The sequence below is a fragment of the Fusarium redolens genome (assembly GCF_020744475.1).
Source record: "Fusarium redolens strain MPI-CAGE-AT-0023 chromosome Unknown BKA55scaffold_19, whole genome shotgun sequence".
NCBI lineage: Eukaryota > Fungi > Ascomycota > Sordariomycetes > Hypocreales > Nectriaceae > Fusarium > Fusarium redolens.
In genome coordinates, this window is record NW_025763682.1 from 789390 (window position 1) to 814743 (window position 25354).

The 25354-nt window shown below is 45.9% G+C and overlaps 8 protein-coding genes across 8 annotated transcripts; 4 read left to right on the forward strand and 4 right to left on the reverse strand.

Annotated features, from left to right (window-relative positions):
* Nucleotides 1–953: 953 nt before the first annotated feature.
* Nucleotides 954–1947, forward strand: BKA55DRAFT_581022 (uncharacterized protein). The gene is made up of 2 exons (XM_046194010.1): nucleotides 954–992; nucleotides 1151–1947. Exon 2 carries the CDS (start codon nucleotides 1299–1301, stop codon nucleotides 1791–1793), a length of 495 nt encoding a protein of 164 aa, XP_046044018.1. The 5' UTR covers nucleotides 954–992; nucleotides 1151–1298; the 3' UTR covers nucleotides 1794–1947.
* A 1164-nt stretch (nucleotides 1948–3111) lies between these two features.
* Nucleotides 3112–4254, reverse strand: BKA55DRAFT_544695 (uncharacterized protein; the record flags this gene model as incomplete). The annotated part of the gene is made up of 2 exons (XM_046190742.1): nucleotides 3112–3518; nucleotides 4083–4254. The coding sequence occupies 2 exons, from the start codon at nucleotides 4252–4254 to the stop codon at nucleotides 3112–3114; spliced, it is 579 nt and encodes a 192-aa protein (XP_046044019.1).
* Nucleotides 4255–7123: 2869 nt separating this feature from the next.
* BKA55DRAFT_544696 (uncharacterized protein) lies at nucleotides 7124–7486 on the forward strand (the record flags this gene model as incomplete). The annotated part of the gene is made up of 1 exon (XM_046190743.1): nucleotides 7124–7486. The coding sequence occupies one exon, from the start codon at nucleotides 7124–7126 to the stop codon at nucleotides 7484–7486; it is 363 nt and encodes a 120-aa protein (XP_046044020.1).
* Nucleotides 7487–10612: 3126 nt separating this feature from the next.
* BKA55DRAFT_695775 (uncharacterized protein) lies at nucleotides 10613–11998 on the forward strand (the record flags this gene model as incomplete). Its single annotated transcript, XM_046200203.1, has 4 exons — nucleotides 10613–11359; nucleotides 11410–11434; nucleotides 11484–11489; nucleotides 11547–11998. 4 exons carry the CDS (start codon nucleotides 10613–10615, stop codon nucleotides 11996–11998), a joined length of 1230 nt encoding a protein of 409 aa, XP_046044021.1.
* A 3174-nt stretch (nucleotides 11999–15172) lies between these two features.
* BKA55DRAFT_147854 (uncharacterized protein) lies at nucleotides 15173–15780 on the reverse strand. The gene has a single exon (XM_046184928.1). The coding sequence runs from the start codon at nucleotides 15614–15616 to the stop codon at nucleotides 15290–15292; it is 327 nt and encodes a 108-aa protein (XP_046044022.1). The 5' UTR covers nucleotides 15617–15780; the 3' UTR covers nucleotides 15173–15289.
* Nucleotides 15781–15904: 124 nt separating this feature from the next.
* BKA55DRAFT_581024 (uncharacterized protein) lies at nucleotides 15905–16446 on the reverse strand. Its single transcript, XM_046194011.1, has one exon. It carries the CDS (start codon nucleotides 16206–16208, stop codon nucleotides 15945–15947), a length of 264 nt encoding a protein of 87 aa, XP_046044023.1. The 5' UTR covers nucleotides 16209–16446; the 3' UTR covers nucleotides 15905–15944.
* A 2972-nt stretch (nucleotides 16447–19418) lies between these two features.
* On the reverse strand, nucleotides 19419–20924 carry BKA55DRAFT_581027 (uncharacterized protein). Its single transcript, XM_046194012.1, has 3 exons — nucleotides 20710–20924; nucleotides 19914–20656; nucleotides 19419–19867 (listed from the first exon to the last, which is right to left on the reverse strand). Exons 1-3 carry the CDS (start codon nucleotides 20753–20755, stop codon nucleotides 19508–19510), a joined length of 1149 nt encoding a protein of 382 aa, XP_046044024.1. The 5' UTR covers nucleotides 20756–20924; the 3' UTR covers nucleotides 19419–19507.
* Nucleotides 20925–21367: 443 nt separating this feature from the next.
* BKA55DRAFT_742796 (uncharacterized protein) lies at nucleotides 21368–24301 on the forward strand. Its single transcript, XM_046201521.1, has 5 exons — nucleotides 21368–21500; nucleotides 22842–23198; nucleotides 23245–23470; nucleotides 23543–23590; nucleotides 23643–24301. Exons 1-5 carry the CDS (start codon nucleotides 21397–21399, stop codon nucleotides 24090–24092), a joined length of 1185 nt encoding a protein of 394 aa, XP_046044025.1. The 5' UTR covers nucleotides 21368–21396; the 3' UTR covers nucleotides 24093–24301.
* The last annotated feature ends 1053 nt before the right edge of the window (nucleotides 24302–25354 follow it).

Sequence of the window (25354 nt, forward strand, 5' to 3'; positions counted from 1 at the left end):
AGCGTCCTTCCATTGCCCTCGTCGGCGCAACCGGTCGGCCTATTGCGATATGATCCGTGTAGAAAGATAGATCATGACTTATGGCGTTAATGCAGGCCAGCATCGTTCCTATGTCTAGACTCGTGGAAAGGTGACAGGAGCACGGTAAGTCCGATAGAGGGCGATCAGCCTGACCAAGATCATGACCCTGAAACCCGTCGCTCGTCTCGAACGAATCAGGACCCCCAAGAGATAATCTGGCAACTCTTTATCATCGCGAACTCAAGCGCTATCTGAATGTCTCTCACCGAGAAAGCAATTGCGCGCACTGCAGCTTCATACCAGAGGTATTATCCCGAGTAGTTGAGCGGCTTTCACAGCATACCCGCCTCTTTGGAAATTCTTCTCGACAAGATTGACCTGGTGTCAATAGCTTTCGGCCCAGCTTCTCAACATCCTTTACTAGAGAATCTAGGCAAAGAGGTATTATCAAATGAACGAAGTAACCAATTCGCAGCAAAATACTCTTTGTGGATCACCGGGGACCCCCTCCTCTGCCAGAAAACATTCAGTGGATCCTTCACGAGGCAGCGTATTGCAACAACCGAGGCTCTTTGAACGGCCAAGCTCACCATCGTGCTTTTGCAGTTGCTCTGAGGCCATTGCAAAGACCTCAGGCAGGCCAATTACTTGGCTTTCGACTCAACATAACCGCATCAATCATTACTGAGTATTATATGATGTTAATGTCTTAGAAGGTTGATTTGGGCATGGATATAGATCCCAGAAAGGATCATAAGGCTGTTCAAAGGTCAGAAGCCATGGAACCTCTGAATAATATGCAACCACTCAGCATACGAACCTCGGCCCGCTGTCAAGAGTCGCCCTACGCCCTTTTAGCTATCGGAATTCCGGTTGCCCTGTGAGGCTGAAAAAGGATGGAGCTTTGATAGGCGGTAAGAGTCAACTAGATCGTTTACGGAAATAGCCGAGTGCTCCCTGTTAACCTTGAGGTAAGCTTCTTTCCTAAAGCTAACAATGTAGACAGGGGTTTGCATCCATGGCTCCAAAAGTGCGTCGTCAGCATCGTATTGCAACACGTTTTGAATGTGGAGCAGTGCATGCAATGCTATAGCAACGATAGCTGCTGATGGATTTTTTTTTTTTTCAGACTAAAGATGACATGATTTAGGCATCCGCAAAGGGCACAGGCTATAAAAGTCTGCTTATCTTCTTCTTACTCTCAATCCTTCCAATCCTTCAATTTGAACTCAGAAACTATCTCCCTAAAGAGTTACTCTTATCCAACTATTGCAAAAATGCATACTTCAACCTTCTTCTCCTCTCTGCTTGCCCTAGCAGCCACCGTCGAGTCCCTCAAATTCACCGGCCCCAGCACATCATCACCTCTCGACTTATCGAAGGAAATCACCGTCACCTGGAGCGAGAGCAACTCATCAGAGCATAAAACCTGGCCCACATTTAACCTTGAATGGTTCTCTCAGCCCACTGACCTGAGAAGCTTCGGCTTCGAAATCGACACCGGCGTAAACGTTTCTGCAGGACAATACAAGTTTACTCCTGGCCGGAACACCATCAGCACCCTTCGGCCGTTTGCCGCCCAGCTATCTGAGAACAAGACATTTTCATTTAGAGCGGTCTTTATGAATGAGAGCGATGTGGTTTTCGAGACTGAGAGTGGTAAATATAGTGTTGTTGGGTTGGATAAAGTTACAAATGCTGGAAAGGCAGTAGGGCTTGAATGGGGAGTTTTGGCGTGCGGACTTGTGGCAGTGAGCTTTTTCATGATCTAAGATTTATAATGGGTACAAGAAGGATAGCTAAGTGTTAATGAACAAATATTTGTATGAAGGATAGAGGATGCGTGTAAAAAGCAGTTTCGCCATGACTTTGGTCCAATCAACAACTGCTTGACGGTAGCATGTCTGTTCACGCGAGAACAGCCGGGCTCAGAACAAGAGAAGATATAGCTTCAACGGCTCTCCGTTGGGTAGATGTGTACTAATGATTGCTCTCTCGATCACTATGATCGTTCCAGGCTTAATTTTCTGTATATGTAGAGGACCTGTGTATTGGTCAAACTGACACTTGGAAAGTACGTGGTTTGCCAGTTCCACCCACCAACCGCCTTATTCCTCCATGCCAACATGCTTGTAAGCACAAATGATCCAAAAGCGACGTAATAAACAAATTCAGAACACCGGGCTCCCTGGCGTTACTTAAGTGGCAACGGAGAAGTCAACCACCAAACTAATTACCATTCCCCCTACTGTTTCAGTGGCCCCCTAAAAAGCAACTCTAGACTTGGCGGAGAGTTGAGCCACCACGATCGCAAAAGGTGTCTGCGCCGGCGTTTTGAGTCTCCATGCACCAGACTCTTCGTCACCGTAACAAGTAGCCAAGAAAGACGTATAGTGGTCAGTTCGATCTGCATGTGAGCTCTTGGAAAGTTCTTTGAGCTGCGAGAGCCTGATTGATTCGTCTCTCTAGATTCTTGGACCGGGCAGTGTTATTTGTTGTTGTGATGGCTGTAGTCGCATTATGGATGTCATACACAGGCAATAGAGAAGGGAGAAGTAGAGAGAAGAGCCCGTCCGAGCATGCCTTCATAAGGCAGTATAAGAAGTGGAAGAATTGGAAGAGACTGCACAGAAATCTCAGTGCCCTGTAAGAATACAGCGGTATTGGACAGCACTGTAGACATAATACTAAACAGAGCAGACTGGGCCAAAGCTGTAGCACGTATTGCAAATCCAGGCGCTCCAAGGCAATAGGGCTTATTGAATCAGCGTTGCTGCCTCCTATCCCTGCTAAGATGTCTCTTGCAACCTTGGAATATAATGGAAATTTCCATTGTCTCAACTTATTTTTGCAAGCACTTTTACATGGTTCTTGGCTGGATTCTGTTTCTAATGGAGTTATGTCACTGGAAGGGCCTTACCATTTATCATTCCCTCCACGCCAAGAAGCGAGTATATATTATTTGCATCTGCTCTCTGGCCCCGTAAAGGATGATGTTCGTCATTGTGTCGAGAAACTTTCTTGATACATGTGATCTTCAGGTCGAGTGTTGTACCATTTAATGTACATAAGAAACTTAAGATATACAATCTAGGCTGCCAGCTCGTGGAAAGTCCTTACCTGTGTAGGTCCCGCATCTGACTCGACCAGTACAATATCAGGTCCAGCATCAGCTTCTGTCAGCGAAGGGTCAATGACCTGGTCTGTTTTAGGAGACTTCTCATCGCCGGCAGGTTTCTCGACGGTCTTCCTCGCTGCCCTCCTCCTCCTCCGGAACCACCAGCCGAGGCCTAACAGAATGGCAACACCAACGACCCCTCCCACGGTACCACCAGCTATAGCTGCCACTGGTGTTTCCCGAGGTTCTTTGAGTGTATATCGATAGTCTCCCCCATTACAGCAGTTATAGTTGCGCAAGGTGTGGCAACAGTATTTACTATATTCGCTCTTTGTTACGTAAACCGAACTGTTACTCTCTTCTGAGGTTCTGGCGCAGACTTTTCAGTCGGTTTACTTGCCCCTGGGACAGATCGATTGGCAGCCAGACCAATCCTGGGCCGTACAAGCACCTCGTTTGTCCGCTTCACCATGCGTTGAGCATAAACCGTTCTTTAGACACGCGGAATCAAGGTTAGGCCGATCACAGCAGGTATTGAAAGTTGTTCGGTTAGAGCCGCATGGCTTGTACCTGCTCGATGCTTCCTCACCATTAGGGTAGTAACACTTTTTATCTGCAGCCAGTGTGTACTGAATGAGAAAGAGTGATAAGATGAGGGTCCTAAATTCATAGTGGAGGGCGGTTGACTGGAATAACTGGCACGACGCTGGAAGAGAGACCCTATGAGGACGATGATGCTAACGACAAAACGGACAAGAAAAGCAAGACAAAGCGGAAATTAATTTGTGCGTCAAGTTGAGCCAAGGTTATTCTACCTTCATTTCTATGCCTGATCTTTGTTGGTTGACATGACGTCAAAAGGAGAGCTGCCAAGTACAAATTTGGGTGCCATCACTCATCTTCTATTATAGGCTATCGCCGGGCTTGCATTTGGACCACTCACGGCTAGCGAAAGGCATCATTTGTCGACTAACCATGCAAAGGTGCCTGCAGACATTTGCGAATACGGAAAATATGTTCTCATAAAATTGTCTAGAAATGGATTGACCTGTTGGAGAGTCTTCAGCCCTCTTAATCATAGGCACTTTTCGCCCCCACAAACGAGACCCAGCCATTCCAGAAGTAACCTAATAGGGCGATTCATTTAGTAGATAACTTGGCGAAGCACGGGGAGATACTGTTTTTATAGCTGCGCTGCTGAACATGTTCTTTGAAGCTTTGAGAAAGGACCAGTGCAACACACGCAGGATGTACGATGCCACGAACCAATGGCTTTGGGCAATTGACGTTGGCTTCTTGCCCATAGCTGAAGAACTGGCCCATCTTTTGGTAGCTCCGAAGCTGCTGAAGCTGCCACTGTGTATACGACCAAGCAGATCTATACTTATCTCATCAAAAGCGCCGCGGTAATTTCCAGCTGAAAGAAGGCTCTGACGACGCGACGCTGAGCCGATACTGCGAATCCTGATCCTGGTCCTGGGAGCTAGAACGCGATGAAGAGAATTATCACGAGGAAATGCGTTTCTTCCATCAAAGTTCGGTCCCTCGACTGTAGCTCTTGAGATTGGTCTGGGTCTGTAGCACCGCGCCTCCAATAATGCGCTGCTTCGCCACTTGTCTCCATTTCGTATTACAAGCGTGCCCAATCTCAAGGCGCAAAGGTTTGAAACAGTCTGTCTACTGATCCGATCTTGGATGTTGATGGAATGGCACGTTCCATTTGGATAATATCGAGGGGAACTGGCGAACAAGCTTTGCGGGGTTGATGGAATGTAACGTCCAGGTACCAGAAGAGCGTAATACAGTAGGAATGTTTGCAACCATACCTGCATAGATATAGATGAACTTCCTATAGGCACTGAACATCAGTGGTCTGCCCTTGGACTGTGTTTTGTGTCACCGAGACCTGTCGTCCAGGACGATGGTATTGGCAATTGGGGTTGATTCCGGTATACTGGCCGATCTTCAGGGGTGACGGATAGCTTCACAAACTGGATTGCTTCAAGCTGTAATGCAATAATGTGTTTTGTGTCATTCGGCTGTCGTGGCTTCTTTCATTGAGGTATGCCTTTACGATAATGGCCTATGCACTTTTTAAAATAGCGCAATATGATTATGGCGTATCTTTCACGAGACAAGATGCCTCTAATATCTCGTCTTATTAAGCCGAGGAAAAAACCATGAACCATATAAACAAGCCACGGCAATACAGAATGTTCCAATCACCAGATGCTGCGACCCCTTTCTCGGGATGTTAATGCCCGTTACGGATTGAATGTTGAAACTGGGTTAAAGTGGCTGCATCAAGCTTTACCTAAAGCAAGCACTTCCTCTATCAAAAACTGTACTTCCTATAATCTGGTGACAATGCTGATGCAGGCACTTCGTCATGTATACGCTACCCTACAAGACTGTGTTGTATGGTCTGTTGATTTGTAACAATTCAATGAAGCATTGGCGTGTCAGGTTTTCCTGAGACCCGTATGCCCAATCCGATTTTCCCTTATTATAGAGCATTCACATCGGAATGTGTCTAATAACCCATGACAAAAGCTTTCTACATGTCGCGTTGTCAATTGACGGGTGGGGCTCACCATCCTCACAACCGCTCCAGACCGGAACCTCAACTATCATAGACTTACAAAAGATTAAGGTCAATAAACGGAGATCACCTTTCTAAACAGAGGGTGTTGTCTCGTTTTATTCTCAGCATCACCGGGTTAATTCAGCGATTGAAATAAGATGGTTATATTTAATATGCCGGCGTTGCAAGTCTACAGGGGATCCTCCCGCTGAAATGCATCAACTTTGGAGAGCCACAGCAACCCAGGACACCAAATGTCCGCCAATCCTTGGTCGATTTGCTTTCTTACAGATGCAAGCAAATACGCTCAAATTTCCGACCATTGTGCTACTATATTTAATCACCGTGTGACGGTTCAATCCAATTCAGCATCAAGTTTTGCTTGTGAGATGAATGGAGAGTTAGTGGAGGTCTACTGTATATAACCGCCTACTAAGTTAAGACATTTTCATAGCAACAGAAATCTAAGAAATATTAAGGTATACTTCTCTATACTTTTTAAATATTATTTATTAGAGTTTAATAGTAATATAACTTTAATATATGTAATATCAAGGTTATACTTTTAGTATCAAATTAGTAGATTGCTATTATTGAGATGAATAGATAGAGCGTAAGTGATGATAAATGAATTCCTACGTATTCCAAGTATCACAACAGCGCTGAATCCTACTGTCTTATCGGTGCTCTTTCTCATAGCAGTCAAAAGCTTTGAGAGCAGATGAGGATGAGTGTCAAGATTTGAGCTGGCGCTTGATATGGTGACGCGCTTGTTGCCAATAGGGGGCACTCTGTATTGCATGTACTACGACGGTCTTGCGGATTTTCAGTTTTGATCTGTTTTTCGTTAAAGAATTAACCGAGTAAATAACTATAGAGCAACTGTCGAAGACGCCTTGGTTATTGATTGAGATGTGAAAATTATTTCGCGTGTGGTCAGAGTTGTTCATGTTGCTGACAAAGGCGGACTCAACGTCAATATTTACAGGTGCGGATTGAACGCTATGCCATGGTTCACAGCATTTCAATATAATCTGAGAGAACAGCTCAGAAGGTACATACGACCAAAGGTAGTGGAAAATACGGGATCCCGTCCGCTCTCCCATAGTCAAGCCACTAACCGGCAGATTAGTAGTTGGGTCGGTGACGACCAGCGAATCCCCGCTGTTGTATGTTTTTGCTGACTTTAGTTTTGCCACTAGCCACGAGCCATAGTCAATCGAGCCAATGGTCTTATATGCTTTTGGCGATCTCAGTCAAGGTTGCTGATCGTTTATTACTCTCCCTGAGATTAATGAGGTTGACAGAATGTTTAGCAGCTAAGAATACTTCACCCTCGCTTTGGAGGTTGGAAATAGAACTGAGCGTCTGAACTAGTACAATTTAACTGCCAGCCAATAATGACCTTGTGTCTCGTTCTTCCATTTTCGCAAAGGTTCTCCAGCCAGATGCCAGGCGAAGCACAGGGGGACTCTTCACTACATGCCATCTCACCGACGCCCAGGAACAAGGCTTTACTGCAGCTCGTAGCGTGGAGTAAGCAAAAGCAGACCCGGGCATTTGATTCAATGGCCAAAGAAGAAAGAAGAAACATTATACAGTGGTGTTGGGCTTATGCAACAAAGGATGGGGATATGCGAGGAGAAGATCAAGGTCTACGCTTGAAGAATCCAAGACAGCTGAACTCTAACAATGTTGGGGGCTTCAGAATGCAGAAGTGGCAGGACCTATCGCCCTTGAATACTTCACCGGGCGCAAATTGATATGTGAAGGCAAGCTGACAATAAATTGGATGGTAAATTTTATAATACCCTGTTTATTAGGAGTTTAATTCCAGACTGTTTCCTACAAGACTTGAGGTATACTGCACTTAGGCAGGTTCTGATATATCACGGAGTCCTCTTAAGAAACCTTCCTAAGTGTAACTAGTAACCTCCTTTATATTAAATAGCAACCATCGAGATTAAATAAAATAACCCACCAAGACTCAGCGCGCTCCATTCTTTGGCATATTCTTTCCCGCATCCTCGCCTACCGTCCTCTTGCCCTTCCCGCTCAACCCCTCATCTAACCGCCTAGTCCCCTTAGTCTTATCTGCCCTACCCTCGGGCTCCAGCCTAAGTAGAGGGATCTTATTATTATTAAGGAAGTAGATAGATTAAGAAAAGGTCTATTAAATAGGTTTCTTTACTTAAAAGGAGCTATCTTAGGGTTAAAAGGTCTATATTTTACTAGATATTTATTAATAGTAAGATTTATATCCTTAAAATAAGGCCGCTATAGGGCAGGCGCTGTATTTTTTGCAGGTTACTTTATAAGTTAGTCTTGTCTTTATAAATTGTAAAGGAGGATTACCTTGTCTATTATGGGGGATAATGGTGCTACTTAGTAATAGCTTGATAGAGATGGTGGAGGCGAAGTTAAGGAAAATAGATGAAATGTTGGCTATTTATAAGTTAAGGGATAATATCTGGTGAGTGTTTATTGAGGAAAGGATGTTTAATGCCAATATGTTTATGTTCAGCGTATTTGAGCTGTTTGGTATATTCATGTTTGCAATCTGCATCTGCTTGCAATTGGACTCGATTGCTCCAAACTAATAGGGCCAAACGCAATTTGCATCCCGACGCCGCACGGTTTGTCCCTTGAGATTTCCAACAACTCAGCAAGCTTGTTTGCGATTGCGTACTGCTAATAGCCATTTGTCATAGTTTGCCACAGGATAGGATCCATCGTCAAGGGATGAGATATAGCAACGGGTGAATAATCGGAAGGAGAAAGTCTTTCGACGAGGAGTAGCTGGTAAATAAGAAGATAAGCAAGAGCTTAAAGAAGAATGGCTTAGAGGCGGAGAGGTATTAAGTTGGTGTATTCGTAGCTGTTACTTGCTGCAAAGAAAGTGGACTAATGGCGACGAGCCTCGGCATTACCAGTCATGCAACCAGAGCGATAAAAGTCCGAGCCCTCTCTTCCATCTCGTACAAAGAGCAATACGCTAAACGCTGAGATATCGCCCTTTTTAAACCATAGGTATACCACGCGTAGTCAGCATGAGGCAGGATATTTTTATCATCTTGTACGCTAGTCTAATTCTAGGAGCGACCCTTCCTTTATTGAGGTAACACATAGCGCTGTTGCAGGCCTAGAATAGATAGCTCTTACCCGGCGCCAAACGAAATATAAGTTGTTAGGTCTGGCAGACTGGGTCATTGTCAATTTAGCATGCGTGTGCAGGGTAAGATCGATATGTCGAGCCGTACGGTTTACCTCTCAGAACCCTGAGCTTGGGGGTGAGAAGGTGAGTGGCGGGTCTCGACGACGAGCCTCTGAGAGCATATAAAAGTCGCCAGAATTCAGCTTCCTTGGGCTCGAGCAGAAGGTGACTACCACCAGATCACAAAGTCTATTCTGAAGGATACTTTACCATTGGTGGAAGATCCGATCATGGGATGAGCAACCTCTGAGGTATGTAAAGCAACTCTGGTGACGCCTGCATTGGTTTGGAAGGGGTATTTAAGACATCACATGCGCCTTGGAGATCCAGACGTCCTAGTCCGGGCAATCCTATATAGTATAATTCGTTCAGTACCCTAGCGCTCGAGGCCTCCCACCAAGTCTCTTCATATTCCCCGCCAGGGCAAGTAACCGTCAACAGAGCTCAAGGTTTCCCTTCGTGGCGGAGGCGAGGATCTAGTACGATTATAATCCCCATCACCATGAGATCCAGGGCAAAGGTAGGAGAACTATACCAGGTCAATTGGTCTTGAATTAGAAGCAGGATGCTCTGCAACTTCATCTGAGTGGACTGCTCCGTGTTACGTCTGTCTGTGTAAGGTAGACCGCTACCCCCAACTGTGTTGAGATGCCTTTTTCACTGCATTTCAGAGGGGCCTTGCGAGATAAACATGCATAATGAGACTGTTTACCTCTGGCTACGACCGCATCAATTGACGAAATGGGTAACTCGGCGCGATTCAACGACCTATCTGCCTCTGGAGGATCACCTAAAAGATTTATCCCACACGACCTAATGCTTTATAAGTTTATAGCTGGCGATGCTTCTGTCTATGAGGAAATATAGATTTAGAAATCCGATACTGTCATATGTTGTTTGCTTCCGAAGCCGTCTTCGAGCACGCTTGGCGATAACATCATGCTTAGCCTTATCCTTCAGCGTGCCGTATTTTCAGGGCCGCCTGCATTTCTTAGGTATTCCCGGCATCGTGGATATGATAGGTCGTGATAGGTAGGATATGTTTGTATATAGATGGGTATTAGGAAATGAGATTCTCCTGAGCTGACTCTTAAATCCTGATCAGGTTAGTAAGCTAACCGCGGAAAGGCGTTAAGCGCGTAAGCGTTGAATTCTGGTTGGACTATAACATCCTCATTTAGTTTTTATCCGATAATCCATGCTTCTATCTCGTATATCCCAGGGGTAAATCGTTAAATTCTATTTAGCGAGTTTCAGAAATGACTAGGGTAGTATGAAGAAACATGCCTTTTCGCGTCTCACAAAACTTCCGATGGACAGGGATATCCACCAGCAAATAATTTTCCACCTTTTAAACCTTTTCTTACTAGTAATAGTCCACCCTTTGTTATTTTACCATTACCTCAATCCAATAGTCTGAAACATGACACCGAGAACATGGGGCAACACAGCGCTAGAAGACTTTTGTCAAAGCCCCGGGGACCGATACCGATGGGCAATAGGCATATAAATAAGCATCATCCTACGATTTTAAGCTTATCTTCTTGATTTAATCGCAACTCACATTCATTTATTCACTCTGCTTGGGCCAGAGTCTTTTCTCCATTCATTTTTTGTATATTTTTATTCAATCTTTACTCAAGTCATTTATTCACTCATTCAAACAACCGTAAATATGCGCGTCTCTACTATCTCCGCTATCTTCAGCGGCCTTGCCGTGTCTGCTACCGCCCAGTCGGATCTCGACGGTTCCGTCTGGAGGGCTCTTCTCGCCGAGCCCCAGAGCAAGCGCGGCTTTTCCGACATGCCTCGCAACCGACCCGTTAAGCGCCAGTCGGGCTGGAACCCGCCCGCGGACTTGAAGGCTCCCCTCCAGGAGGTCTGGGAGCACTATGAGAAGACCTACGACGGTGGACTCGATGCCAACGTCAACACTGGTTTCCACCAGATCATGGCTAATAAGGGTTACCTTAACATCTGTGTCCGTTGGGACTCTAGCGCCACCATCACCGAGGTCCAGCGAGCCAAGATCGCCAGTACCTACAACGCTCAGTACCAGAAGTGGTTCAAGTGGCTCTATGGCTACAACGGCTTCCCTTACGACGAGGTTAAGGTCAACATTGTTGCCTATGCCGTCAAGGACAAGAGCCAGCTCCAGGGCTCTACTACTGGCTACGAGGTCTACACTGAGCTCGACGCCGATGGTGTCCCTATGTGCCCTGTCGCTTGTGCTCGTGATGCTCACCTTGATGGCGACTACAGTGGCTGCAAGGCTGGTGCTGACCGCCACTACGACCACTCTCTCTGGTTGAAGGATGGTCTTGAGGGTGGTTTTGGTCATAACTGGGGTCAGGAGGTTGGTCGTGAGTACTTCATGAACAACCTTGACTCTGACAACATCCACATTCTCTTGCACGAGATGGTACGTCTAGAAGGACCTAATCTTATGGACAAGGCTGACAGATTATATAGGGCCACACCTTTGCTCTCGATGATTGTACGTAACCCCTCTCTCACATTAAAAGATCTTTGCTGACAGATTCTAGTCTATGGTACTCTCCATCCTCTACTAACTCCCACTTCACAACGAAAAAAACTAACTTGAATAGACTGGACCCCCACTGGTGTCACCAAGTTCATCATGCTTGCCGGTGCCTCCATGGAAATCACCGACTTCGACGGCTGGATGTACCGCAACTGGTGGTACTATCTCTCCCAGAAGAACAACTGGAGTTCCAGCAAGTCGAGCATTGATGCTGCACCTGTTTCATCCGAGTCCAAGCCTACCGTTAACATTGCCGCACCCGTCAAAGCTCCAACTAAGACTGCCACCCCCAAGTCCACCACCAAAGCCACCGTCGCTAAGCCTACCTCTACCAAGAAGGTCTCCGCTACTGAGGCTCCCGCTACTGAGGCTCCTTCTACCGAAAACGGCTCTGGTGCCGAGGTTGCTGCTTGGGGTCAGTGTGGTGGTAACAACTGGACTGGTGCCACCAAGTGTGCTTCTGGTACCAAGTGCACCAAGCAGAACGATTACTACTCTCAGTGTGTTGCTAACTAATGCGTATGAGATGTGAAGCTCGTGTCTGATGCCGAACTAGCAAGATACTTAATAAAAGATGCAAGCCCACGAATAATACATATATGTTAGGACCCGTTGAAGAATCGTCTGTGTCACTGTGATTTGTAGAGGTTATGTATGGCCTAATGGGCGGAATGCTTGTAAAACATATTAAACGGGCACAACGGTTTACAAACTTGCAAACTCTACGTTGCTCTTATGCCGAAATACTGATGAACTAGACAACAGATGCGGACGAGCGATGGGATCCTATGCAGCATTCATTATTAAATTAACGGGCCTCGAGCTCAAAGTTGGTTCATGTAATTTAATTGATACCCTTTTTAATTTAGTAGGTAGAGATCTCTACCTGAAGTTATCCCCTCGAGCTTAGCGACTCGAGCTTCCGTAACCATGGATGTATACTGGCAGACTGGCTGGGCCATTATGTGATGACCATCAGGCATCCGCCATCCAACTCGGCCGTGGTTCTGCCTCTGGTCCGTTCATGATGCCCTTAGGGTCACTGACGACTACTACCTCAACCCTTTCAGCGAGGCCCTGGTACTAGATACCGAGATCTGTCCAGCACCGCCGCCGCACTAATGTTATTTGAACGATCTTAACTGCATTACCGATAACCAAGACCACGCATTACGCCAAATCTGTGCCATTTCGCAATGCTGTTGAGGACGCGGCATATTTACCTCTTGAGCGATCGACGTGCAACCACTATCAAGGCCTTGGTGGGTGCGCATAGCGGCTCGAGGAAGTCATGCTACGAGTGAAGATCGTGTATCACCTACAACACGAGATCAACCTTGGCACCTCGTGGTTATGACAGGTTCTCGATGAACATGGCCCAGACCACGCAACTCCGTCGCACAAACTCTAACAGAGATCCCTGCATCAAAGCGAGAATAAGGATCTGACTTAGCAAAATGATATCAACATCAATGATCTTGTCATTCTCTGCCCGTAGCAGGAAAGCAACGGCTCGAATGTATAAAGCTTGCACGAACGGAAATGTCGCTCCCGCCGTCATCTGCCCTCGAAGAAGCATAGGCGGCTACATGAATACTCAGTTGTGGATCTGTCCTGTGGATTGGATCGATTGGTAGCTTGAGAACAGGCACGAGTTAGATCGGGAGGCAATGGAACAGCCAAATTGACGAGTCACGGTCGACACCCTCCAATTACTTCCTCAACGCGACCTATCATGTCTGCTGGTCATGCCTGGCTCTCGAGGAATATCTCTTCCTATCCTCTTGCCTTACATCCCGAGTTAATATGGAACCAACGTTATGGCTAAATGGCGAGACGTTGGTCGATGCATATGTGGTGCATGAGGGTGTCGACTAGTTGATCTCCAAGCTCTGCGTTCTCCTTGAACGCTTCTGAGGTCAACTGCGTCTGGGAAGCGCATCAACACAAAGAGACTCACGATCTACAGAACATTTAGGAGCCTAGTTTACCGGACGCGAGAGTATCCAAGGGTCATGACTCTCGCCAGCCAGGCCCCATAACAATCCACATCGTATATGCCAACCCGGACCAATTCCTCAAAGCTATGTTCCTCATGCAAGATCTTTCATCTTTCCAACTTTACCGCCAAACGGAGTCATTGCAGCAACGAATACGCCATGACCTGCACTCAGTAAAAATCTGGAGGGACAGACATGGCTAGAATAGTTCATCAGTAAGGAAGATCTAGCTGAAACAAGCAGATACCAACAGTGCGCACAGAAACAGCATTACCGGGGCGCAATGTGTTGCCGGCGCATGAGAGACATCGACTACACTCCTTTCCCTCCTTTACGATAGTGATAATGTACCTTGAACACTCTAGTTCTATTTGCCTTTCGTTTCTTCTTTAAACCCTCTCTTATATGCCCCTCTGCTATGCCTGCCACAGGTATGATCGCTCTTTAGGCGTCTAAAAGTCGTAGGTGCAGCTGCCACTGGAAATAGCCATATAGTACTGCTAGTGCTTCTTACAACAGTTATTCTCAGCAAACACCGGAATCGAGTTGTTTAGCTGTTGCCTTGCTCCCGTTTCTCTTAATTTGAAAGGTCATCTTCTCAGCCACAGCTACTTGAATAATTAGAAGTGGCTGGCAGCATAGGATAAATCCGTTGTTCAGGTAGAGGAATAGGCGAGGCGAAGAACACTTATCACTGGCTGTTCGAACATCCTGCTAGTACATTAACAAACTCATATGACATACTGGTTCAGGTAGCTCGAGTTCTACTTGACTAATCAAGGCGTGCGAGATCTTATGATATACAGAACGTCTATTCTCCTTGGGGAGACTGCACATTTGTGGAATCCCTCGCTGATCAAGGAACAATATATCATCAACGATTCAAACATAACCCATTTATCTCAGTATACTTGTCAGGATGTAAGAGGCTTGGTACTGACTAGGATGTTGCTTATAAACAGGAGTTCTAACAATAAAGCCATGGATGATAAGTTTAACAGGGGTGCGCTGAGAACCTAAAATACTGGCTTAGATGACAGGTTTGCTAGGTTCCGCAGTACAGCTAGAATTAAAACACACGAAAATAAATGAAAGGTAAGACTCTCGAGATTAAATGTATTGATTTCCTTCCTCCCGGACCAAATATAGGGAGAAACCTGGTTAGCCCATGGGTAGTGAACACGTTGGCCTACAGCTGATGATAATATGTGTTCACCTCCTGTACTGTTGGTCTTTCTGTGCCTTAGGGCGTTCTCCTACCCTTTACCTAATAGTTTAATCTTTAATATCTAAGATTAGTCCTCAATAGATGCCGGTTTACCTAAGACCTGCCCTGATCACCTACTCCTGGCTATTACAGGGACAAGGCTAAAGACCTCTCAGGTTCAGTCACATAGGAGCGGCACCTAGCACAAACATCATGCAATCCACTCTGTCAAACCAATCTACCTTTGGTCACTGTCTTACATCGCAACTTTCACCATTAAGAGCTAGTCTAATAAACACAAGGAATGTCCGCCGTCATAAGGGTAACTTACGCTCCACTTTTATCCAGTTCCTTCTTTCGACACAACATCAATACGTAGGATGCTCTTCACACTTCATCGACTATGATAGGTCTTAAATACTGAGTTATGGGAACTCGCCAATTCTAAGTGTAATAAAAAGGTCTCGTCGCTAATTAACGCCTCTCTAAACCAGTAAAGCCTAATCTACCCACAAATTTCTTCAGCATGACAAATATGGGTGGTCAATCTGGATGAGCTTCCTAAATATCTCAATAACCCATGCCCCGTACCACATTCCATCACGTTATAACAACGCGGCTTCCTGAACGACTAATATAGTCAGCCTTTACCTTAGCAATCCCAATTCGATGGTATCCTCGGCCACGTTCAGACTTCTGCATAAGTAAGAGCCAGACAGACTCATCAGGCTTCAATTCCGAGCTCCCGCTTCGCGCAACTACTACTACTCCGTCATAGGATCTGCGCTCAGTACTATCAAGTTCACTAGATCCTACTTTGCGATACCCGTCATAAATAGATCCGTCACATCGAATCTGACATATCTGAGGAAAAGCTGGATCTTGGACAAAATAGTCTCTTCCTGGTGTGCATTCCAAGCTCGTCATGTCATTGCACCTCACAAAGCGGCCGCACTCCCAGTAGATCTTTCGATTTGTGAAATGGATTATTCGAGACGAAGGAACTCGCTCTTAGGAGACCTATGCCCTGCTATTGAGATGGCTTTGGTTGACAGAAGTCTCAAACTCGGTTACACTGTCTAGTTCATTACCCTGCGTGTCCAAGACGGGGTCGGTTCTCTAGTTGAGAAACCCTTGGTGTGAGTTCAGGGCGGAGTCTGCCGCAATTGTGCAGTAGGCTGAAGCATAGACTTTTTCCATCAGCCTTGCTTCGGTCTCCCAATCCTCAGGGCTATCTTAGATGATGCAGATGGAGTTAATCCAGAGATACTGTTTTCCAAGCCATCAAACTACCTGAATGGCATCTTGAAATGTTTGTGGCAGTCTCGGTGATGCTAAAGCGGGATAGTCTTCGCTGAAAGTTACTCTGAGTTGTCTTGAATTCACAGGATCTAATTGCACCCCATGAATGTGACAACGCCAGGTAGTCAGCATGGCAGCTCGTCACTAATCGCGCGGCGAGCCCTGATGGTCCCACGTAAATCAGTCGTGTTGGTATGAAATTCTCTCGGTTAGGCATTTTGCAGTCATGATGCTGAGAGCAGTCGTTCAGCCACGCGCGCAGGATCTCCGGGTCCACAGTTATAGTTCTAGCAGAGGGCTACCAGTTTCTTTCATATAAAGCACGAAATTCAATGTCCGACCTGAGCTTCCACATTGAGGTAAGGCATCCACCGTATCCTAGAGCAGCAGTATGAAGAGCCTCCTTACGCTGCAATTTCCGATGCAGAGCATGAGAAAGAAGTAGCAAGGCAGCATGAGGAGGCTCTTCATTGTGCTGCTCTAGGATTCGGAAAGCATTATGTTTGCGGCGATGCCACCGGGGATCATGCTAGCCACGGTTATAAAAGAGCTCCAATCCAACAACACACCTATGCCTAAGCAGAAGGCCATGTCAAAGATAATCAGACCAGCTATAATGGCTATTTAATGGCTAAAGCGTTCATGTATCTCTGCTGTCGTATATTCTCCATTATGGTACCAACCTGTATCGGCTCCTCATAGACCTAGCCGTAATCGAATTCGGTCTTGTCAGGTTCGAAGTCTTTAGTCTTGAGTTTATCTTAAAAGAATGGCATGATTGCGTGATTAATATATATATGGTTCGTGAAATATGGCTGGGAGTGATAGGGAAGAAGTAACTGCAACAAGGAGGATAAAGGCTAGTAATTTGGGATGACTTGTGATGTTAAGTAGAACGGTTAATCACTGTGCGTCTAGACAACACTAAATAAGTCTTGAGCAGCTGGTGAGATCAGCTTCTAAGCCAAAGGCACATTCTTGTTTTGTGTTCGCTCACGGATAGCTTGTCCGCCTTGGTCATTCAGCCTAGTTGGTCTAACGCGCGCATGAATCATTTTTCCATTTCGCAAAGTCAGCTACCGGACGAGGCGTGCAGCTGTTGTTTGTAAATGTGATGGCAAAATCCCAAAGAGTGATGAGGTGGTGCTGGTTGATCTATTGGCTTGCTAAGGTTTGTTGAGAAGACTAGCCCTCGTCACAAGACTCAACTTCAACTCCATTGGCTAAAGAAGGTCCTTGCGCGGGGGCTGAGGTTCAGCTGACACCAATTTGTGGTGGCTGAGCAAGAGCAAAGTGCATAGCCTGAAACACTCAGACCCTGGAGTCTTGAGGTTCAATAAGTGGTTGACCAAGTCAATGACGTTATTACTCATTGGAAACGTCAGTTGGCTTCCCAACAAAGTTCAAGTCAGGCACGAGGCCGATGGGGTGGGGTAAGAAGTCCTACATAAGGCTCTATCGAGCGGGACTACCGGCGCCTTAAATGTAATAAGCTTCGTGCTTTTCCTACTAACGTTAGTCTAACAATGGTGAAAGTAGACGTTTCGCATTAGCATTGGTCAACAATCCCTGCAATGACCCCAGCTCTTCTCCACTGCAAAACTGCAACTGCTCAAATACCGGTAGATCCATCGTCGACGCAATCACCCAATAGGAAAAAGTATCAGTGCCTAAAAACTGGTCTTTGGCCCGTCCAACATTAATGATCTGGCCAAAACCGCGACCAGCTTTTACTAGCTTGCAGGCTCACCGCCTCAAGATCTTCAAGTTATGATTATGCTCAGCACGTTGAATCTCGGGTCTGAGAGCATGAAATAAACCAGCCGCCAATTGGTCTCGATAAGACTAGGTTAGCGAGGACACGGATGGATAAAACGTCTATTGCCCCTTGCGTGGACGAGACAACATATTACTGTCGCTTTAGTAGGTGGGGATCCGTATTTATTGCATTCGTGGAGATTATTAGACACTATTGATGACATGTTTAATATTGTTTCTTCAATGGTTGAAGAGATGAGACTAACCGTGGTCATCATGCCCAACGACAAAAAGTACGTAGTTGAGGGACAAAACTAAACTTGGGAATCAACAAGGCGTCCCAAGCGTCCCTTTCGATCTCCTTGGTAAGTTGGGAAAATGTGATCGGGGCAGAACAAACGAGATTGTGAACTTGATAGATGTATACCAGTTGGCCAGTTATAGCCTGGGCAAGGTTGTGGCGGGCTTTGACTTATTGTATCTTGATGCTCTAGGCATCAAAAGTCTCTAAACCTTCAGGCCCTGTACCCTAGCGCTAAACTTGGGTTCTGTTCTTCTGGGCTTCTTTGCGGGCATGAGTCGGCATGACGATGCTTGGGTAGTAGCATAGCTAGGTTGGATGAATATAGGGACAGAGTTCTCTCGTGAAGGTCTGTAGATACTGGCTTCAAGGAATAGAGAAATGAGACTTGTTGGAACTCCATGATAAGGGGAACAGGCCTACAAAGCGAGCATGCCGGAAGCATTAAGGCAGGGAGTTCTGTCATTTTCTACGTCATTGTTGACGAGACCAAAACAGCAGATAACATCAGCCATGTTAAGCGGCCAGTGTCCAAGCGAATTAGATCGATCCCTCTTGAGAGGGTCTGATTGGCTGCTTGCGCCGGTTAGCTTGCAAATGCATCTGCATTGTGCAATGTAACTGGCTTGGATTAAATAATGCCCGATTTCCCATGCCCGATTGGGTTAAACGGTAATGGTGTAAGGGGATGATAAGGAATTGGGTTACAATTAATTATGTAAGAGGCAGAGACTCTTGGTGCAGGTAACTAATAATAACTCTATTTACGATCCCTCTTGAGTTGATTTACTCGTCTTTTGGTCAGTGGCGTGATAACTGGTGGATCCTGTATAACGAGAACGGTAGGTGACATAGAGTGTTTAAAACGCGCGAGGTCTGCGCTTAGTATAATGAAATTAGTTGCAATGGCTTATGGTGATTAGCCCAGAGAGAATTGAGTACCGGGTAGGGTTGGTCGCCAATTGCTCGACATGGATCTTATGCCAAATTGGAACTAATGCCATGGAAGTCTATTTGCGTAATCAGTAACCTGTTAGCGCAAAAAATTCTTATTTCTTTTATATATATATTTTTTTTTAAATATAACTATACTTAATAGTATTCTTTAGTAATCAGCAAAGAAGTATTTTAATTGTAATATTTCAAAATATATAATATTTATAAGTAAAAGCGTTAAAGACTAATGCACTATAAATAAAGTCAAGAGATTTAAATTAGCATCACCTTTGCTTTTTATGCTCTATTATAACAGTAATAATAAAAATAGGACTTATAAACCTGTAAGGCTTGTTTTGAATGTCACGTTCATATCACGATCTATGCAAGAAATCCGCATACGGGACCTCCAAAGCAAAGAAACCAGTAGCATGCAACGCAAATGGTCTGGATTGAAGAAAAAGAGCTAGGTTACTCGACAGATAACATAATTTCCCAGTCCTTGACTTATCAACTTCAGACTACGGCCGCACCAACTCAAGAGCGCTATTCGACGGGTCCGACACCAGATGATGTTCTTTCCTCTTCATCTGGACCATCTTATGAACAGCACCTGCAGCGTAAATGGCAGAAACAAGAATGCCGACCACACTATACGCAACAGTCAAGCCCGTAGATGCACCAGATAACTGTAACCCGATACCGCCATTGACGATACCGACAATCATGATACCTCTACCATACCAGATATGCCCATAACTGATCGTTGTTCTTCGCTGGTACTTGACGTAATTCCTGTGGTGTATCCATCCCAAGACCGGCTGTACGATCATCAAGATGCATACTATCGTCCCAAGAACAACGTGAGGTTCATGAAACCACTACAGAATGTTAGCAACTGCTGACAACATGATCTAGACCACTTACATCTCCGCCACGATCTGCAGCGACTTTCCCAACCCCAAAGCCAACCCACATTCCTACAAAGGCGATTATCTGCCACGAGGCGTGAACGAGCCATTTCCCAAGCAGGGGCATGAGAACAGAGCCGATTGGGAACCCGACGAGGAAAACGACTGCCATGATAACACCATGCGCTGAACCAGTATGATCTTCGCCTCCACCGCCACCAGCGACAGCGTTGCTATCGCTCGGAAGAGTAGTGGATGAGTTGAGGAAAGGGTTGGATGTGCCACTGACGATAGCATTGGAAAGATCAACAGAAAAACTATCCGTTCCATCATGCTCATCAAAGTTGGTACTTGCGTCGCTTGTATCCAGAGGACTGCCTTTCTTCCAGGCACTAATCCAGTGACTAGACCCTTCAATGCTTGCATCTTTCCAATAGATGTTAGCAACTAATGTACCATTTGACACGCCGCTTCCCTCAACAAGCTTGATACTGCTCATGTCCTCATATATCGGCATTTCATGGCCATGTCCCTTTCGTGTACTCAAGGTGACATTCCCCGAGCCGTCCTGGTATATAACGAGCATCGTCGAGCCGCTCATGCGGGATCCGGTGCCGAGCGCGACCCATTGGTAGGTGGTAGGGGCTTCGAGGCGAACAAAAAGGGAAGAGGCTGAGGATGGAACAGCCCAGCTGTAGCAGATTTTGCTCGACGGTGCGTCGCAGTAGGACGCTGGGGAAGCATGTACTATGGCGGCGACTAAAGACGATAATTGTAAGTCTCTGCTCGTTGCTGAAGGGTTTACTACTCACGTAGTGCCAAGACAAGAGTAAAGACAGTGCCCATAGTACGATTCATTTTGACCGCAAATAAAAACAGGCAAATTGCAACAGAAATAACAAGTCAAAACGCGTCTAAATTACTTGGCAGCATGGCATACCATTGACCTAGGTTAATTTCCTCCTTATAGCCCGAGCCACCTCCATTAAGCCGAGGATAAAGATCTTCTCACTGTGAAAGGCATTCCAAGCCACAAAGCCAAGCCTGCGTAACCCTCCCAGCAGGTCCGTGACATGGCGTCCAATCACAGCGCTCACAATTCCGATGACCAGTCTCAACAGCTACTAAATTAAGCATTCGCCGATCAACTGCGGAAGTCTCTGTCCGTGCGTCCAAGGTGCCTGCCAAGAGATCTCTTTTTCTTGGCGCGATGTGAGCTAGAGGCGGGAATTATCCTGTTTTGAGATTCGTGACTTACGCGGCCGAGGGCAATACGACTTTAATCTATTGGTTGCTGTGTAAGCCATGCGTTTCAGAGTCTGCACAGCGCATTCTAAATCAAGGCTATACGAGGGTTATACTTTCAGTTAACTCTAAAGCCAAGTCTAATTGAGGATTCTCTTGACGGTAGAAAAATAGATATTATTCATAACTGCCACGAATTAAATCCAGTACTTGAACACCATTGCATGCAGCAAAGTGGTCACCCATGATTTGGAATGGCTGAAGTTATCCGTATTGCCTTTGTTGGCAGCCTAGAGTATCTTCTTTTGCCGAATGCATGGGTCACTTTGGCAAAAGGTGATCTGACGATGCACGTCACGTCTGTGATTTGATTGGCTGCCCCAGCAATGGTCTAGACTTTCATTTCATCCTTTGAGGCTTGAGCTGCGCCAGCTTGCGTGTCCATCGAATCATCGATTATTGCTTTTTCTTTAGTCCTGATAATTTTGCTAAAGGCTATTTACAGAATGATAATGATAATGCATTAGCTTAGAAGATGTTGTAGCCCTAGTTCTTATTCCATGGCTCATGGGATCACCAGCTCAAAGAAATCAAGCGCCAGATCAGAAGCATGAGAGTCTAAATAAATTGGCTGATTCTGGCCAAGAGTTAACGCAGACTGCGCGCCTTACCTCTAGTGTAAATCCATCGAATGTAGAGTAGTGATATGATGTCGATGAACCTTGTTGTTGCCAAAGGTATACACGGTTCAGTTTGCGGCAGCGCAGAACAGATACTTTTAGGACAGGAAGGTTAAACTGTATTAGTATCCAGGATGAGCCTCATTGAGCGCGCATCGACCAACCGTCTCGCTCATACCAATAGGCCTGAATCATGCATGGCTGAAGCGCTGGGTGGAGTTGCGAGCGTGATTGCAGTTAGTTATCTAGATTTCACAACAGGTCATCGAACTGTGCAAGTTTTACGTTGAAGCCCTTAGCTCCGACTTACCTACCAGCTTACGCGCCGTTATAATTGAAGCGTCCACACTCAAGTCGGTTCTCGAGGGCTTGGATTTCTTCTCGAAATCTGACAACTCGCCCCCCACCTTACAGAATTAGCCACGATGACAGCACTAGAGAAACTATTTCTAAAAGAAAATCGGTTTGGGATGGTTCTCCGAGCTGTAAGAAGATATCTTCTTGGTGAAAGGAGTAACGTAGAAGCAGGATTAAAGTATCTCATTACTGGTCGACCAGCTTGATTATCAGAGCTGCAGTGGAAACTGTCAATATTTTCCATCCTTGCCAGTGGCAGAAACATGCTGCTCTTGGTGTGACCATTGTCACCTGCGCCTGAGCCTGCACTCTCAATCGAGAACTTGAAAGATGTTGTAGTTTGGTTTGCGCGAGCTTAGTACATGTATTTTGTTGTATATTGGAGTTTTCCTCGCCCTGAACACGAGGTTCTCTGGCTGTGGCATTCTTAAGACACGTTCCATCCGCGAAAGCACGTGAGCAAGTGACTGTCATTGGCCGGGAGTGTGATAAGATAAAGGTCCATTGCCCCACCAGATATCTAACCTCACCATGACGCGCTGACGTCAGGTAGCCATCGCCCGCAAAAACAACAACAACAACAAACAAATTTCTCTTTTCTTTTTCATTTCGCTCTTTTCTCCTCTCTTCTCTCTCTGCAGTCATGAATGATAACCACGAAGTATCCCCTGGCTCCTCTCCCCTCCCCCGCTGTCCCTTGTCAAGCTCCCTACGGCCTCTCGAAACATTACCCTTCCCGACTCCACCGAGCGCGCTCGTGCTGCCGTCGCTGGTGGCCTCCCCCAAAGCCTGGTCGAAGTCAAGCGTGAAATTGCGGCTGCCGATCTCAACGTTGATTTCTACAAGACTGTGCCTCTTGACTACGAAGAGTACAAGAGTGCACGCGAGGAGATCGAAGAGTCGTTCCGGCGGTTCGACTACAATCCTTTCAAAGGCAATATAACGATCCGAATGAACAGCCCGATACACGATAATTTCGCCGGTTTGGTCGACAACGCTTGGGTCAGAGCTTTTTCCGCGTAAGAATGGTGACACTGACACTGCCAACTTTGTCAAAAGCATCAGATCCCTCTTGTCTTCCCGCATCTACCTAGACAATGAGAAACAACCCTCAGTTCCTGTTGTTGACGACGACAAGAGAGAGCAGAAAGGACCAGACCTTCAGTACTCTCATGTCAAGTCAAAGCACCCTGGCGTAGTCGTCGAAGTCGCTTATACTCAAAAAGCCAAGAAACTTGACAAGCTTGCCGAGGCTTATATCCTCGGAACCAAAGGAAAGATCCGTGTCGTTGTTGGGTTTGACATCCACACAAACAAGGAGTCAACAATCTCGGTCTAGAAGCCCCGATTTACTCCAAAGCAGGATGGATGTGGACGCATATTGGAAGCTGAGCAAGTCGTCAAAGCAATGGTAAGTTCGCTTGGCATATCAATCAATATCCAAACTAATTGATCTCCTTCAGCCTTTTTGTGACGCCAACCAGCGGCCAGTGAACCAGGGCCACGAACTCACCATCAACCTCCACGACCTGACCGCCAAGAAGGACCTTCTCGTCGACGTCCAAGACCTATCCATATCATTTCGATATGACGAGCTTTGTGGTTTTTTATACGAGATGGAGGAGATGCAACAATGCCGAGAGGCAGAGGAAAGTGAGGACGAGATGCCAACCGAGCCCAAGCGACGAATTTCCAGCTCACCTGAGCAACTCACCTCTGAGGATGAGGAAGAAGAATTGCAACAAGACACCAAGGGCGACCGCTCTTTCTCTTGCCCAGTGGGACACCTGACGCGTCCCAATGTGTCAACCCGGTCGTCTTCAAAGCAACCTGCCTCTGAAGATACCGGTGCGGGACTTCCCATCGCAAAGCGCCAGTCCAAGCGACCCATGACGCAGCGACGAGAGGAATGATCCTATCGCTGGTTTGGATAGCAAGTTTTGACGGGTGATGTTGACTTTGGACACACTCTCTTGTATGGCGGTTCTGGAGTACCATGATGTTGCTTGTATATGGCTGAAGACAGATTGGACATGAAGCATAGAATCCTGTAGAGTGAGAAGTTTGCTTGCCGCGGTTATAGTTAGATGTCTATTAGGGTGAGAGAATAAACTGGTTAAAGAGCAGCTAAGTTTATCATAAACTAACCTAAGATACCCTAATATCTATCCAAGCCTTTTTATCATTCAGGACTCTATTTAGTCTAAAGTTTTCTGCCACCCCCCAGTTAGACTGATTGAAAGCTGCGCCTAAGAGAATGCGCAATAATAATATGGCAAAAGTTGGTGATGCGTGAATGTGTATTTATTCTAAGAAACCAAGCCATCACTAGCTCCTCAACTTGACCGGTAACACAAGATGACTATTAATCAACTTACTTGTTACATTTAAAGCTAGATGTGAGTTCTTAGTAGGCAGAAAACTCGATGGATGATGGGTTGGAATTGGATTTCTTGTTAGCCAATGAGGAGATGCAAGGCTTGACTGAGAACAAGGTAGATAGAATTAAAGGTGAAGAGGATAGCGAGAAATAAATGGGGATGCGTGGAGTAGTGTTCTATGCTGCAGTCGTTGTGTTCCAAAAATACGTCATGTCGAAGACTTCAAGCGCATGTTCTATGGGACATGAGGTGATTGATAGAACTTTTGAGTATAGAGTAAGTTTCAATTAATTCTGAAAACTACACAATCTAATTCAATGCTCCCATTAACCCCTTCTTTCATGCTCTCTCATTCTGTAACACGGGAGAGGAAAGAGTTATGAGACAAGAGATCGATAGAGGGGGTGGATTAGATCCCAAAATCAAGATATCAGACTTAACGATGGACACTATGCGGAAGCAAAAGGTGCATTAAAATCTTCACTAAGGTCACCAAGCCCAGAATATGAAGGATGTTGGTGCCACCTTGCCGCTGAGAATTATCACCATAAAGAAAGAGTAGCTAGATGTTATCAGGAATGGAACATAACTTGACCAACACAAAAAGTGTTCCTGACTCTTGTCCACCATGGAAAGCATCCACGCCGCCCATCATCGAGCTCAAACAGGCTGATTCTATACAGTAGTAGAGCGAAACTACCTCGCCTACGACTTCTGAGTCTGAAAAGCCCGGGCCTTTTATCAAGTCGCATCTTACGCCTACTCAGCACGTGCCACTAAAGGACCACCAATTT

Coding starts and splice junctions, on each gene's coding strand:
- BKA55DRAFT_742796 (XM_046201521.1), top strand. CDS start 21,397: ATGGCTGAAGTTATCCGTATTGCCTTTGTTGGCAGCCTAGAGTATCTT. Junction 23,199..23,244: donor TGGGTCAGAGCTTTTTCCGC/GTAAGAATGGTG, acceptor CAAAAGCATCAG/ATCCCTCTTGTCTTCCCGCA. Junction 23,591..23,642: donor AGCAAGTCGTCAAAGCAATG/GTAAGTTCGCTT, acceptor GATCTCCTTCAG/CCTTTTTGTGACGCCAACCA.
- BKA55DRAFT_581027 (XM_046194012.1), bottom strand. CDS start 20,755: ATGAATCGTACTATGGGCACTGTCTTTACTCTTGTCTTGGCACTAC. Junction 20,657..20,709: donor TACTCTTGTCTTGGCACTAC/GTGAGTAGTAAA, acceptor TATCGTCTTTAG/TCGCCGCCATAGTACATGCT. Junction 19,868..19,913: donor CTGCAGATCGTGGCGGAGAT/GTAAGTGGTCTA, acceptor AACATTCTGTAG/TGGTTTCATGAACCTCACGT.
- BKA55DRAFT_581022 (XM_046194010.1), top strand. CDS start 1,299: ATGCATACTTCAACCTTCTTCTCCTCTCTGCTTGCCCTAGCAGCCACC.
- BKA55DRAFT_581024 (XM_046194011.1), bottom strand. CDS start 16,208: ATGCCTAACCGAGAGAATTTCATACCAACACGACTGATTTACGTGGGA.
- BKA55DRAFT_147854 (XM_046184928.1), bottom strand. CDS start 15,616: ATGACGAGCTTGGAATGCACACCAGGAAGAGACTATTTTGTCCAAGAT.